General features: G+C 40.2%; 2 protein-coding genes across 3 annotated transcripts in view; one reads left to right on the plus strand and one right to left on the minus strand.

Annotated features, from left to right (window-relative positions):
- B3GAT2 (beta-1,3-glucuronyltransferase 2) overlaps positions 1-12,448 on the plus strand; it is a 239,778-nt gene extending 227,330 nt beyond the window's left edge. The window contains exons 3-4 of the mRNA XM_069726629.1: positions 9,649-9,797; positions 10,594-12,448. Coding sequence (XP_069582730.1) covers positions 9,649-9,797; positions 10,594-10,680 — 236 coding nt within the window. The 3' untranslated portion in view covers positions 10,681-12,448. The remainder of the gene's footprint in view (positions 1-9,648; positions 9,798-10,593) is intronic.
- Positions 9,805-16,603, minus strand: part of SMAP1 (small ArfGAP 1) — a 381,004-nt gene continuing 374,205 nt past the window's right edge. For both annotated transcript variants that reach the window (XM_069726628.1, XM_069726626.1), the window contains one exon: positions 9,805-12,036. In XM_069726628.1, the coding sequence (XP_069582729.1) occupies positions 11,899-12,036 (138 nt within the window). In that variant the 3' untranslated portion in view covers positions 9,805-11,898. The remainder of the gene's footprint in view (positions 12,037-16,603) is intronic.

Here is a 16,603-nt window from a genome sequence, read left to right on the forward strand (position 1 = left end):
CCTCCCCCAGCGACAATGTGAACATGACCGCAGAAGGGTTCTAGATGTTATATATGTGTACATATATATATATCCCTGTCGCATTTATCCCTCCACCTTGATGTACGATTACATTTCTACTTCACATCTGCAATTGGAATAAAACATGCTGCATATTGAAATAAGAGGGTGTGGTGAATTACTTTAAGCGTTCTACCTGCAAAATCAACTATGGGGATAGGGTTACCCAGAGTTCCCGAATATCAAGTAACGCACAGCAAGATATAATTATTGATAGAACAGACAGAGCTGTGGCAGATAAATCTGTCATTTTAGCAAAACTGCAGCTAGAATCTCAATCAGTGACATATCAATGGAATCAAGGTAAGGGTTGAGCGAGCGTGTTCGTCACTGCTCAATACTCGATCAAGCATTGGGGTGCTCGAGCACTCTTTACTTGCTCGACTATCGAGGGTGCTCGAGCGCAATGCTTTATTCCCTACCACGCATGTTTGGCACCTCTTAGACAATGAGCATGCGGGGATTGCCCGCCATACACGGTAATGCCATAGCCATGTTGGATACTAGCATTACTGTGATTGGCCGGCCGCACCGCGCCATAGGGTCTTATATAAGACTTGGTGACACGATGCTCGACACAGTGTTAAGGAAGCAGTTCAGCTAGAGTTACAGGAGGGAGAGCGTATTTTACCGCAGGGATATAGTCTGGGTGTAATATTGCTATTGCAGTAATTGTGTACCGCTGTTGCAGCATTAAAGCAACAGTCCTTTAGAGCGAAATATTTTATTTTCTATAGTAAAACCGCCAAAACCTGCATTCAGTGGTGGCACAGTTTTGGATTAGAGGCATTTAGGCAGGGTTTACTATTGCAATACTTGTACAACACTTGTATACCGCTGCTGCACCATTAAAACAACAGTCGTTGTCAGGGCAAAATATTTTCTTTTCCCTATTCATACCGGAAATTTTGCATGCATATAAATAGATACCCAATTTAAAATGTGCGGTGTGGGGAAGTGGACGTGCTGATGAAGGTGCACACATAGGTCGAGGACGTGGGCCAAGTAAAACTGCGCCTGCTGTGGGAGCACAAAACATGCTCATTCATGAGACCTAGTTTCCTGTCCCTCTTTGCATGAATGCATGGCACACCGCTCTTGAAGCCAGAACAGTGCGAACAGGTGGTCGGTTGGGTGGTAGATGTTTGCATTTTGTTTTCCAGCACCATCCTGTCTTCTACACGATACAGACTCACTAGCCAAGAGTCTGGACCACATAATCATTACTCCTTCCTCCCACCATGGCGAGTACTAGGAGACAAGTGATCCCACACTAGGAAACTCCAAGGAGTAGGGTTGAGCGACCTTGACTTTTTTAGGGTCGAGCCGGGTTTCGCGAAACCCGACTATCTCAAAAGTCGAGTCGAGTGAAATCGGCCGATTATGGCGAAAAGTCGAGGATCGACCGAAACACGAAACCCAATGCAAAGGCAATGGGATTTTTTTTTTTTTTCTTTTTTTTTTCTCTCTCTCTCTCCCCCTCTCCCCTCCGTCCGTCCCTGAACTGAAAAGCTGGTGTTACACAGTGCAAATCGTTACAGCGCACAAGCGACAACATGGCGATAGGCGTCCACGCCCCTAAGACCTATGTCATCACTCTGCCCACGCCCCTTCATTGGCTGAAAAAAATGGCGCCAAGCGCATCATACGAAACGCAACTTTGGCGCGAAAGTCGCGTACCGCATGGCCGACCCCACACAGGGATCGGGTCGGGTTTCATGAAACCCGACTTTGCCAAAAGTCGGCGACTTTTGAAAATGAACGATCCGTTTCGCTCAACCCTACCAAGGAGCTCTTTCCATTTAGATTTATTGATTCTGGCCTCTTGCCCTGCACAATTCAAGAGGGACGTAAGGAAATCGTGTGCAGTGATTGCCAAATATTTGAGCAGCCACAGGCAGAAGACGGTGGGGCACAGCAATTACTGTCTCCAGAGGTAGATGATGATGAGACACAGTTGCCAGCAAGTGATATTAAGTCAACAAGTCAGGAGGACAAGTGTGTGGAAGTGGAAGACGAGGTGATGGACAATCAAGTCACTGACCCAACCTGGGAAGGTACCAGAGTGAGGACAGGACTGCAACAGTCAGGAAGAGGCAGTGGGGTAGCCAGAAGCAGAAGGCAGGCAACTGGTCCTCAGAGCACCCACACATGGCAAGTTCCAAAGCCAAGGGTTAGGTGTCACCCAGTGTAGCACTTTTTTTTTTTTTTTTAAAGAAAGTGCAGATAAAAAAATGGTCATTTGCAATCTGTGCCATACCAAGACCAACGGGGGCCAGAACACCCCATAATGCTCAGGCACCTGTAAGCAAAGCACCCTAGAAGGAGGGCAGAACGCCTGGGTCTGCAATCAGTGTCTACAGGTAAAACCACCACCTCTTCCACTGTGGTATGTGCTGGCCAATCCCCCAAGACACTGGCACAGATGCCTCCTGTCCTGCAGTTGTTGCACATTCGCAAGCACCATCAATTCCTTGTCCCAGTGCAGCACTCAGCTGTCCCTACCCCAACCCTTGGAACAGAAAAAAAAATACCCAGCCACCCACAATCCCAAACACTAAAGTGGCACATTTCCTACTGCTTTCCCCAGAAATTTTGTTTAGGCTTGTGGACACTGAGGCTTAATTCAACCTCATGGCGTCGGCCATCCCTCGCTATCCCAGGGTGTAATGCAGTCCCTCCTTCGGGTAAATGTTTTTCAGCCCTTGCACTTAGATCATAGGTGTTACCAGTCTAGGGTCACACTCCTTAAAATGGTTAAATAAAGGTTTTATAGCAGTCCCTCCTAATTTTTGGCAGCCCTTGCACTTGGTGCTTAGGCTTTATGGGTCTAGAAGTCCCACTATCTAACAATTTTGATAGAATGTGCATGAGGCCGTCCCTTATGTTTAATACATGATGTACCGGAGCCCCACTTCCTTCTAATTTTTGGCAGTTCGTAAAAGTGGAGTAGTCTGACAACATTGTACCCAGCAGAGACCTGGGAGTCAGAGATGCATCCAGGTGTCTTCCTCATGCTGTTCCCATTCAAGCACTTTTTCCATCCATTTCAGCGTTTTTGGTGTCCTCCACTCTCTTGTTAGGGTCTTCCGTAAAAATGCTTGAGGTTCCCATTGACTTCTATTATACTCATTACTTGAGTCCAGCCTGTTCCACCAGCTCACTTCTAGTACTGAGCATTTTGGTTTTCGCTCATCATTAATCAGGGTCTCTATCCCAAAATCATTATGCTGTCAGATGGGGAAGCAGAAATTCAGTGATCAATTTCCTTGAAATACCATATCTCACATCCACTACATTATTAAAAATGCAGCTAATCTGGCTTCACCTCAGGAGTTCAGAGGAAGAACGGGAAGTCATTATGTACACGACAAGGCATTAGAAAGACGTCCAGATATTTCTATGAGATAAACACACAGTCATACCTGAAACTATAGTCCAGTTTTCTTATATTTATTTTGACCTAATACAATTTCATACAGTGGGGGAAATAAGTATTTGATCCCTTGCTTATTTTATAAGTTTGCCCACTAACAAAGACATGAACAGTCTATAATTTTAAGGGTAGGTTAATTTTAACATTGAGATAGAATATCAAAAATAAAATCCAGAAAATCACATTGTATAAATTACTTAAATGTATTTGCATTTTGCAGTGAGAAATAAGTATTTGATCCCCTACCAACCATTCAGAATTCTGTCTCCTACAGACCAGTTAGACGCTCCTAATCAACTCGCTACCTGCATTGAAGACAGTTGTCTTACATAGTCACCTTTATAAAAGACTCTACAGATGCAGTCAGACTCTAACCTCTACAACATGGGCAAGACCAAAGAGCTTTATAAGCATGTCAGGGACAAGACCATAGACCTGCACAAAGTTGGAAAGCGGCTACAAAACCATAAGTAAGACACTGCATGATAATTACACAACTGTTGGTGTAATAGTAAGAAAATGGAAGAAATACCAAATGACTATCAATCGCCATCGATCTGGGGCACCATGCAAAATCTCACCTCATGGGGTATCCTTGATCTCAAGACAGATGGAACCATAGTCACCAAGAAAACCATTGGTAACATTACGCAGTAAAGGTTTAAAATCCTGCAGTGCCCGCAAGGTCCCCATGGTCAAGAAGGCACATGTGCAGACTTGTCTGAAGTTTGCCAGTGAACACCTGGATGATTCTGTGAGTGACTGGGAGAAGGTACTGTGGTCAGATGAGACAAAAATTCATGTATTTGGCATTAACTCAACTCGCCATGTTTGGAGGAAGAGAAATGCTGCCTATGACCCAAAGAACAACATCCCCACTGTCAAGCATGGAGGTGGAAACAATTATGTTTTGAGGGTGTTTCTTTGCTAAGGGCACAGGACTACTTTAAACCATCAATGGGAGAATGGATGGAGCCATGTACTGTAAAATCCTGAGTGACAACCTCCTTTCCTCCCACCAGGACACTAATAATGGGTCATGGCTGGGTCTTCCAGAAAACCAATGACCCAAAAACATACAGCCAAGGCTACAAAAGAGTGGCTCAAAAAGAAGCACATTAAGGTCATGGAGTGGCCTAGCCAGTCTCCAGACCTTAATCCCATAGAAAATTTACAGAGGGAGTTGAAGCTCCGAGTTGCCAAGCAACAGCCTCAAAATATTAATGATTTTGAGATGATCTGCAAAGAGGAGTGGACAAAACTTCCTCCTGACATGTGCGCAAACCTCATCATCAACTACAAAAAAAAGTCTGACTGCTGTGCTTGCCAATAAGGGTTTTGCCAACAAGTATTAAGTTTTGTTTTGCCAGAGGGATCAAATACTTATTTCTCACTGCAAAATGCAAATAAATTTATATAATTTATACAATGTGATTTTCTGGATGTTATTTTTGATATTCTATCTCTCAATGTTAAAATTAACCTACCCTTAACATTATAGACTGTTCATGTCTTTGATCCCTTTCTGATTTTGTAAGCTTGCCCACTAACAAATACTTATTTCCCCCACTGTACTGTGTATATGATACATGCGGGTTATCGCCTGTTCTTTTCATATGGTATAATTGTCACACATTTTTTTTTTCAAACTTGACTGAAAGCAGCGCCTCACAATTATATAACAATTGTAACAACCTACAAAAGATGCATTGTCTGAATATGTCTTTTCAAATAGCACATCAGACGCTTGATTTTCTCTCACCTGTAGAATTGCAAATGAGAGGTTTTATCACACAAAGTAACATACAGAACACGCAAGGGTAAAGGCAATCGAATGAACATAAAACCATTTCCTTCTATTTATTTCATCAATGTATAACTGCAGAAGTCTTTAGTGTCTTACATGGTGAGAAGAAAGTGTTGCAGATCATGTTTTTAACCAATTCTTTAACACAACTGACAGCTAGAAAACAATTGCCATTGTAACCTATTGCACTTTTGACTTGAATAGACAGAATGGATGGATAATTGCTGCCTGGTAAACACTATATGCAGAACGGTACTGTAAAATCTACATAGGAAATCAATATGTAGGGATGAGCGACACATGTATGACACAGCCGCGACACATGCAGCTGTGGAGTCAGCTGATCATCTGGAACGCTCCAGGTATCTGGGTACCCAATGCAGCTATTCGGTAAGCGCTATAGCTATTCGGATAAGCACTTATCCAAAGTTATTTGCTCCTCGATAGAAATCATGTTTCCATGATCATTAGGGAAAAGAAAATGGCCAACATTGCAGCCCTGGAGTATTGCTCGTTCTGCTGTAGAACTGAGAATTCTTTAGCTGGTTTGTATTCTTTCATATACTGAACGGTACAATACTAAGTATAGATGTTCAGTAGCCTTATATTCATCTAGAATAGCGGGCTGCAAGTTCTTCATTTCTCTAGGATCAAGGTTACGGTTGTTGACCATAATACTATTTTATGGTGCTGATTTAATGCTATATTCAAGGACTATGATATTAATTGAATGGATGCATTTTTTTTTTTTTATAAAAGTTCATTTACATACCAATATCAACACAATAGTTGAAAGCAATTTACTTGCAGTCAAACTATATCTTTAATATATTCCATAGAATGAATGGAACACTATTAACGACAAGTATTTTCAGAAGCTATAATAGGCATGCACGCAGTTTAATTGCAATGAGAGTCTTCACGTCTTCTTTGTCTGCTTGTATAATGATTTTTTTTCCCCAAGCAAATGCTTTCATACAATATAGCAATAATATGCAAGGTATATATAGTTCAGGTGCTAGTGTCATATCACAAGGGTAATTAGCGTAGTATGAAGGTCCTTAATTGTTCCTCTAAAAAAAAAAAAATAATAATGTATCTATCAGTGTTTCAAAAGGGATAACAGGAAGCAAAAATGTAAGGGGAAAACTAAATGTAGGTAATACGGAAAACAAAAGACTAAACGAAGATATCGTGCAAAAACATGTTTACTATTAGTTCAATTTCTATTTTTGGCTGTTTTTAACCAATAGAAGTCAAACAGTTCTTGTTAAACAATTGTCATCTGGAGCAAATTAAAGGAAACCTGTCATGCACAAAAATGCTATTAACCTTAAGATATGGGGTTAATCTGCAGGCTGAACCTGCCCAGCGTTGGCACTTAGACCCCTTGCTGCCGGGAGCTAATGAACTTTGAGTTTCAGTTACGGGGATGGCGCCCGCACGGATTCAGTCACAGCTCTGTGTACAGAGAGCGGCGGCAGTAACTACACCTTCGTCACTAACTGACAGCAGGTTCTAATGCGAAGCTACTCTTTAGCCAGTGTCGGGGGTGCAGTTACAGCCGCTGCTCTCCACACACAAAGCAGTGACTGAACCCATGCCGGCGCTACCCCTGTGACAAACCCAAACACTATCAGGAAGCGGGGGTCTAAGTGCTGATGCCGGTCAAGTTCAGAATGCTATTAACCCCATATCTACAGGTTAATAGCGTTAATTTTCACGACAGCTTCCCTTTAAGAGGCCAGGAAGCTACAGATTGTGGAGCACATTCAGATTCAAAGTAGATCAGAACTAATTATTTCCTTTTTTGTATTAGAAGAGCCCGCTAAGGGTGAAAAGACCACAAGAACCAAAAAAGGACATAGTTTGAACTTACCATTTATAATCCAACCTCTTATACGAACATCTTGATACAGTGTGTCCCTTAAATAATGTGTGAAATACTGCCATGGACTTATTAAATGATTTTGTCAACACTGTGATCTTAATTCCTGAGATATTTGACTAATTTCCAGACAAAAAAATATATACTGTTACCTAGCAGAAAAGAGTCCCTACAAACTGTATGAAATTACCATCCAGAATAACAATTAATAGGGCTGTTAGAATTATTGCTCAATTTGCATTTGCAAAAGAGATTAAACCTTGTGATTGTATAGCATAAACTGATGAATCTCAAGGCCAGAGATGTGTCCAACACACCATATTCAAAGCTTCTTTAGTCATTCACCAAGTGGCCATAAAATCCATCTGAATGCAGGGTACAATCTGATGCGTTTTTGATTCACAATGATTCCTTAATCACGGCCTGGTTAGAATGACCCAAGAGGAACATCTTTTGTAGCACTGTTTTCATATGTAGGTGTATGCAGGACCCATCTAAATAGTATACCTCCACCGAGTATGGAAAAAAAGTAGGAAATAAGCCAAAGAATGTGGTTGCAAGAAAAACTCCGCCTTGATCTATTGGACCAAAACAATCCTTCATGATCGTTGCAGAATTGTGACCGACTTATGGAGATGGTTGTTATCAAAGTCCATTCGCTACTGATAGGATACAGAACATCTTGGTGAAAGAAGTTGGACCCCCAGCGATCATAAGCTATCTCGTAACCCATGGATAAAAAATTTTTTTTTGGGTGGAGGAATTGGTGGGTGGGGTCGGAGATGGAAACATTTTGAGGCCTCATAGCATTCATGCCAAGAACAACCAGTAGCCCACCCACAAGGAGGGAGACCAAAATGGCAAAGGATTGAATAAAGATTCTGAAAGGTGTGAAAATACATTGGATAATGTGTTTTATTGACACTGAAATGGTTAAATAAATTATGTAGAATAGTCCAGAAATTGTTTTTAATTTTTTTGAATAACCCCTTTAGGTCTGTACACCTTGGTTTCCTAAGGTAACAGCTTGGAGATCTGGAATTTCAGAGTTTAGATAACTTTCTTTTAGTTACAGTTTTATATAAATTAAATGAAAACTTAAAATATAAATTAAATAAAACTTCTAGAGATAATATTAAATTGCATATTTTACACAGAGATTTCTTTTTTAATAGCTTAAAGTTACTGGCAGGGTAGGGTTGCAATTGGTGCCAAAAACACACTAAAACAGGGAGAGTTATTAAGGCTGGCATACTTTGTGCCAGTCTTATATAAAAAAAATAAATAAATAAAAAAGCATGCAGGCATATGATACACCTCTTCATTAATTAGGCACATCACTTTTCTTTGTAGATTGGCGCTATATAATATGCCAATTTATAATAATGTAATCAATGTAAGTTGTGAGCAACACATGGCTTCTCCTGTTTATATGTGGTTTGAGTGGCAGAAAAACGGCATGATTTGTGATTTTTTTATTCTCATCTTAGCAAAAATAGTAAAAGTTTTTATGGCACTTATTAATATGTTCGGATTACAGGTTCTCATCCTGAACTTGTTAGTATAGCCATCTTCACAGCCTGGGCAGCTCTCCTGTCCTGTCCAGCTAATGAAGGAGCAAGTGATCAGACCTGAACTTAAAAAAACAAAACTTTCCTTTGTGTAGTGCTTTTCAATTAGAAGAAATTAATGGCCTGGTATGTCCACATTCTCCTTCATCAACTGCTTTTTTGGGAAAAGGAAATTTGTGGCTAAACCTTTTAAAAAGGGGTGGTCCGGAAAAAATTAATAAGTCTGCAGTGACTCTGGGTGACTGCAGACTTATGAATCCCCCCCCCCCCCAGAGCAAGAACTATGCGCAGCAAGGATTCACCGCTTTCTGAGCAGAGACCGGCAGGTACATATGCGTTATACATACTCCCAGGAAGAGTCCGTCTAGTGGGCGTGACCTTGCGCCACACACCTGTATGAAGTGAGGCTACGCCCACTAGACGGTTTTGCCCAGGAGTGGACATAACACATACGGTCCCGGCACTGGGGAGGGATTTATAAGTTGCAGTCACAGTGTCACTGCAGACTTATTTAGACTAGACAACCCCTTTAGTGTTTCACTTGTTTGTCTCTATTCAGGCCCAAAGATAACATGTGACTAAACTGTGTAATAAATTAATCTGAAAGATTATGCAGTTTGTAAAAACTATAATTGCAGTGGGAAAACCAATGGAGCCAATTGATCAACGTGTTTACTCCAGTATCCAGGCGTAAATCACTTTGAAAAGTCACAAAATTTCCATGCAATGTGAAGTTGCGCAAAAATTGTGACTTTTGGAGTTTTCAAGCCAGACCCGATCAGCGCCACCTAAGTCAGCAGAGCATCTACCACTTTAGTGGCACATCTTATACCAGAAATGTTTCTCCAAATAACAATGGGATGTTCCAATCTGTGTTCTCTTCCAGGATTTGCTGTGAGTCTTCAAGTGATCCTTTCAAGCCCTAAAGCAGTGTTCAAACGCCGAGGCTCTCAGCCAGGAATGCAAGAGTCTGATTTTTTAAAACAGATAACCACTGTACAAGAACTGGAGCCCAAAGCCAACAACTGCACAAAGGTAAAACTGAGTTGCCAGAGTCGAATTTTTATTATTTTTTTTGCAGATACCTTGTTCATCATAGTTTATGTAATACTACATCCAATCCATACCTCTAAAATCGACAGAGGGACAATACATTTTCAGAACTAAACCAAGTCATATCTGAATAAGGGAACTGTGCTACTATTCCATTGCTATATATACCCCAGTTACAACTCCATAGGCTTCCGGAGAAGCATTGATATTGACAGTGTGTCTGTACACCACAGACTGACCTGAGAAAATGAAAGAAGGAAAGAAAATAAAATATGTTTAACTTCTACTCTGAACATAAATATAACAAAAAAACATGTAAAATGAAAAGCTTTATAAATTGGAAGTAAAAGAAATAACAGGTCAGTCTATTTATGGAGAAATACATAAGAGAATAAATCGAAAGCTAAAGTAAAATAAAAGGTTTTTTTTTCTATTCTAAACATGATTTTGAGTATTTTTAGAGGTGTTGCTGAAAATAAAAAAAGTGGAGTGACATAACTGAAATATTCCAGACATGGTATATGTCAACCATTGCACTTTGTAACAGGAGCTGAGAATAGATATTTATAAAGAGCACTGCTGACAAGTCCTCAAAGTTGTTCTAGGAGTGATCTGTAATGATCCCTAGGGTAGAGAAGCCATCACACAATGCTCAAGGTAGAAAGCAAAGTCGTAAAAGTATACAGTGCCACATAGTTACTATCTAAAATGGAAGGTTTGTTTAGTTGAAAAGCAGCATATCACAAAAGGCTAACAGATTTGTACAATTTTCTTACAGGTTCTTGTGTGGCACACTCGAACAGAAAAGGTCAATCTAGCCAATGAACCCAAGCATCCTCAGGATACAATTAAAATTGAGGTATGATCATTAAATGCCATTTCGTGGAGTCACGGAGAAATGAATTACCCACGGATCCATCGCGGTGGACTTCAAGAGATGATTAAGAAGCTGCCATTCTTCAACCTCCCCTAATCTTTTATTGGCCTTTAACTAAAGCTTCAACTTACAGGGATACACTGAACCATCTCGGAATATTTTGGACATTTTACCACTTGTGTGGATTTTTTTCCGAACATGGTCAGCATGTTCCATACCACAGTTTCATGTCAACTGGATTTTCAGTAATGCCATGTGGCAACTCAATAGATTAACCTAGAAGGGCGTTCCTTTTGGCCCTATAAAATGAAAGTAAAGCTTCCATAACACATCATAAAGAACAATACACTTGCAAAAGTACAGCACACAGTTTCGCCATTTCCTTGTCAGTATTAATAAACTCTTGCCCACAAGGCTACATGAAATACAAACAATTCTGTAGGTTTATAGATTAATACATGGGAGAAAACATTTCTTCAATACTAGGCACCTTAAAATGTAAACACAACTCACATAAGCCTGGATGTACTTGCTTTGAAGAAACAGTGTTCACTCGGTAAGAAAGTGAATGAGGTTTATATGGTGGGAAGAATGCATGCACCATGACAGCATACTGTATCTTCTGTGAAAACCCAGTTGTGTACATTACATTGCCTTTTAACATTGTGCCATCCAGGCTTATGTTTCTCTCCGTTATGGTGTCTTCTGTCCAGGACACCATAAACTACATCACGACTATTGATAGATGCACATCCAAAAGATACACAAATGGCTCTCAATGATACATTTACAATCAGTTTGCATGATTATATATACTTCAATAGGTCTACAGTTTCTTTGTAAGGAGCACAGGATAAGTAAGGAGGTGGCTCAAGGTGACACTTAGAAAATTTGGAAATTACTAACATAATACCCATAACCCTTAAATAACAACCTTGTACTTCCTTTAAAACCATTAACACATTAGTTCAGAAACATTCGTTAAAAACCACGGGTCATGGAGAACTATTGATATGTGAATGTACCTTCTATTCCACTACTAGAAAGTCAAATTTACAGAAACTGATCAGGTGAGCAGATACGCTCTTCATGTGGACATCGTAAAGGGAAGGAATAATATATACATGTTTAAAACAAGGGGTATGATGTGCATTAAAGCAAGGAATGTCGAAAGGATCCTCTTTATTGTAGGTCTGCTGGCTTCTCTCATTTCCAGAGTTGTGTGCTTAGAGTCTGACCGGCCACGTTTCCAGACCATCCTGCTCCAACAGTGTTTGCAGGCTGACCGAAGGCCATCATATTGCTTGCACCATTCAGGGTCATCCCACTCATCTGCTGATTCATCTGTGAAGCACAAGAACAAACCACCACATGTTAACATGAGCACAACCAAAAGCTCCAAGGATGTGTAATGCATGGTAACAAGATTTCTGGACAATCCACTGCAGACTGTGTGCTGTGCCCATATTCTCACAATGTCAATCAATGCACAGGAAGGACACATTCAAAAAGGAACCTACAATTCATAACTACTGACACCCCTGACAGTTTAGATCAACCCTTTGGCCTCGTGGATGCAAATTTATTTTGTAAATGGGCAAAACAAGAAAATGTAAAAAAAAAAAATTCTGACAGACTGTAAACCAGAAAAACATAATAAAAGAAAAAAAATAGATGAATAATGATTTCATAGAATTCCTACTTGTCTGGAATATGTTTGTCATCTCATTTGCTAAAATAAATTATTGTAAGCACAGCCTTGGTATGACAATACTTTTAGCCTCATCTGTTCTAAAACATTTGCCTATTTTTTTATTTTAACTTAATTACTGTGGTTATGTGTTGCAGTTTTGGAAGTTAGGATTTTACATGTGAAACATTTACTAAAGAAGGTTTTACTATTAAAATAATGTAAAAAGAAAAATTAATTGGACAGCCAATCACACTGCAAAATCATTGCAATATCTGGTAAAGCGTGTGCGCTTTTGCTGAGGTGCAGCTACTAGCACTACTTGGTCCAGTCATATTACTTCTGATGACTCACTTTATAGGTTGTAGAAATAAATGTCTCGTGATGTGGCAGTGGGCTTCATACAGTCCGATCAGAATGTTAAACTAAAAACCTCATGTTCAGTTTCGTAAATTGGGCGGTCCAGGTCATTCTCTACAGCTATGGTAAATGTTGGCATTGTATAAAGTTTGGCACATTTTGGTCAATTTGTGTCAATGTACAGTTAGAAAAAAATAACAAGTCTTCAGTCTGCTCTTGCTATTAGCAGCCTTATTCCGCAGAAACTTATGCTTGTAAAAAGCCAAAGCACATATACAGGGTGGGCCATTTATATGGATACACCTGGGTGGGCCATTTGTAAAGTTGGATCCAAAATGGCCGAATTCAAAATGGCCACCACCCATCTTGAAAAGTTTTCCCCCTTACATATACTGATGTGCCACAAACAGGAAGTTGATATCACCAACCATTCCCATTTTATTTAGGTGTATCTATATACAGTACATGGCCCACCCAGGTGTATCCATATAAATGGCCCACCCTGTGGATCTAAGAAGGATCCTGCAATGACACATTGATAATATATTCAGCTGTTTAAGTACTATAAATGCAATGTTATATTAAGCTTCTTCGTTTTATTTCACCATCATCATACAGATTCATTAATTTAAATACCATACATATAGAAGATGAGCTTGATAAGGAGACATCTTTGCTGTTTTAATAATATTGAAGCGACCAATAGGTTCATGGCGCACTACACAACAGTAAAACACATATATTCTGTAGAAGCCTTATCTGTGTGTAATTAGAATACCCGATGAATGAGTATGAATAACACCATGGTGGTTGTCTGAATCCAACTACGTAGGATCATATTACAAGTATAGATTTTTTTTAATGTCCGGTTATAAATTCGTTCCCATTTTTAGCAACTTTCTATTGCGTTTGCACATCAAGCGTCATGCTGCATCAACTTTTATATGGAGTATTTGTTGACTCTGTCTGTATAGATTGTGGTAAAGTGAGTGGTATTTCCAGACAGACACCCAACAAGCTCTTTTTATCATCTGGGCCACCGTACATTAATGAGCACTGTGCTTGCCCCACACGTCTCAGTGTGATTTTAAAAGGGTATTCTTAAGTTTGGAAGCTATACCCTATTCAACGAATAGGGGATAACTTCCTGACGACAGGGGTCCCCCCACTGATTCAGATCATTGGGCATTTGTGAATGAAGTAGAGGTCAATCAACCATACGGCAGCTCCATTCATCCTAATGGGAGAGCCGAATACCAGACGTCTATCTCTGGCCATTGCATTATGAATAAATGAAGCTGCAATGCAGACAATGAACCACTGCTTCACTCACCTGCGGTTCTTCAGGGCATCTGTTCTTGGGATCGATAGGGGTCCCGATTGGGAAGTTATCCCTTTTCCATTGATGAGGAATAACATCCAAACTTGAAAATACTCCCTTAAGTTCTGCGTGTATTATTTTGTGGTAGTGAGTGCCTAATCTCCAGTCATTTCACTAGCAGACACATCAGCTTTATCTGGGAAAAAGACCATCATGAAAAGCTTGACATAATGCTGGAAATGTAAAGGATAGCGAGGTCTAAACTGACTCCAAACACTATTACCAGATGATTATTATATTCAGCACTGTCATCTCTGCGACTAAGCAATTTTACACAAGCCTGATAAGTACTCCAAATGGGCCATTTAAAGCATGCTTTTCTTTTCAGAAGAAATCGGATGATTTTTTTTCATTAACAATGCAGAGGTTAATGACAATACAATTTCCCGTCTTTGTGATAGAAGCCTCTAAGTGTGGTTTATCATCGTTAATGTGAGCCGAGAACGGTTTCATTTAGATCACAAAGGGCAGATATTTCCCTTTCTCTAAATTAATTTTAGTGAAACGATAAGAAAAAAAACATGGTAACTTAGATAAAAGCCTGTGTCAATATGCGCTTTATCTACAAGGGAATTAGCATAGCATTCATAATAATGACTGTGCAGCCACAAGGTCACCGGGTTGCTTCAGTCAGGCAAGATCCCAAGTGCTTCCAAGTGTCAGAAATAAAAGCAACAGGATTAGCCCTTAAGGACGAATATGCCTTAAGAAAAATGATAATTACTTACCGGTAATTTGATTTTCCAGATCCATGACAGCACCGATACATGAGAGATGGCCCTCCCCCCAGGAACAGGAAACCTAAGGTGGAGATAAAAGATTGGGGCGGTACCTCTCTCCCCAGTTTATTTACAGAGTATGCAAGGTAACCGCTCTGTTAGTTTGGGTATATGCACATTACATTAATTTCCGAAAGGTTATTTATCTATTATTATTCTATACATTTTAGGTGGGTATTATCTATATATATATATATATATATATATATATATATATATATATATATATATATATATATATATATATATATATATATATATATATATATATATATATATATACATATATATTTTGGAATCACACAACCATCACCAAGATAGGGCGGGAATTAGTGCGGCGCTGTTATGGATCTGGAAGATCAAATTACCAATAAGTAATTATCAGTTTTTCCCTTCCCCATGACAGCACCGATACATGAGAGGAAGAAATAAAAAGAACTCCTAGGGTGGGATAACAGCGGATAGCACTTTTCTCCCAAAGGCGAGATTTGATAGTCCCAGATTTAATCTATAATGGCGGAAGAAAGTAGAGGGTGAAGACCATACTGCTGCATTACAGATTTGCTCTATAGACGCATTTGCTCTCTCTGCCCATGATGTGGCAATAGCCCTAGCCCACCAAGTGGAGGGGGCTTGCCCTGAAGAGGAATAAGAAAGTGATATAGCCATATGGAGCCACCGTGCAATGGTTGATTATGTGACCTTTTTTTCCCCTGTTTGCCCCCTGAAAGGAGACAAAAAGGGCTGAAGACTGTAGCCATGGTTTTGACACTTCCATATATTGAAGTAGGCAACGTCTGATGTCCAGACAATGGAAGGTTTCTTCTCCCTGGGATTTTGGGTTAGCACAAAATGAGGGCAAAACTATCTCCGGATCCTGTGGAATTTTGAATTGACCTTTGGTAAGAAGGCCGGGTCAGATTTTATAATCACTCTGTCATCCAGAAAGGTAGTGTAAGGGGGGTCTACAGAAATAGCCTGGAGTTCACTAATGCGTCTGGCTGAAGTAAGGGCAATCAGGAGAACAGTTTTTAAAGTTAGCGCTTTTACCGAAATGGAAGAAAGAGGCTCAAAGGGAGAGGTGGATAAAGCATTTAAAACTAAATTTAGATCCCAGGGAGCAACCTCTGGACGAAGTTTGAATGGTCTGGCTGTAAAGGAGTCCCGAATGAACCTACACACCCAGGGGTGATCAGCCAATTTTTGGTCAAACAGGGCGCTAAGCACCGAGACTTGCACCTTTAGGGTGCTGGTAGATAATCCTCTCTCCAATCCTTTCTGGAGAAATTCTAGGACCTCAGTCATAGGGACTTTCTGTATGTTATTTGTTATGCATCGTCCTGAAAATTCTATAAATTTTCCCCACACTTTTTGATATTTATCAGTTGTGATTTTCTTTCTACTGGACAGCACAGTAGCAACTAACGGGTCCGAGAACCCTTTCACTAGCAGAAGTCCCCTCTCAAGTTCCAAGCAGTGAGGTGCAGATTGTGCACTTGAGGATGTGTTACTGGACCCTGGTGTGGGAGGTTTGGAACATCTGGAAGGATCCAAGGGTCCGAGATAGACATACGTCTGAGCCAAGTGAACCATGCTCTCTTTGGCCAGAAGGGTGCGATTAGGATTATGCGTGATTTGTCTTCTCGGATCTTTTTCAGGACTGTGGGAATTAACGGAATTGGGGAAACGCGTAAGCTAGTT

This window comes from Ranitomeya imitator, chromosome 5 (assembly GCF_032444005.1).
Source record: "Ranitomeya imitator isolate aRanImi1 chromosome 5, aRanImi1.pri, whole genome shotgun sequence".
In the NCBI taxonomy this organism is placed as follows: domain Eukaryota; kingdom Metazoa; phylum Chordata; class Amphibia; order Anura; family Dendrobatidae; genus Ranitomeya; species Ranitomeya imitator.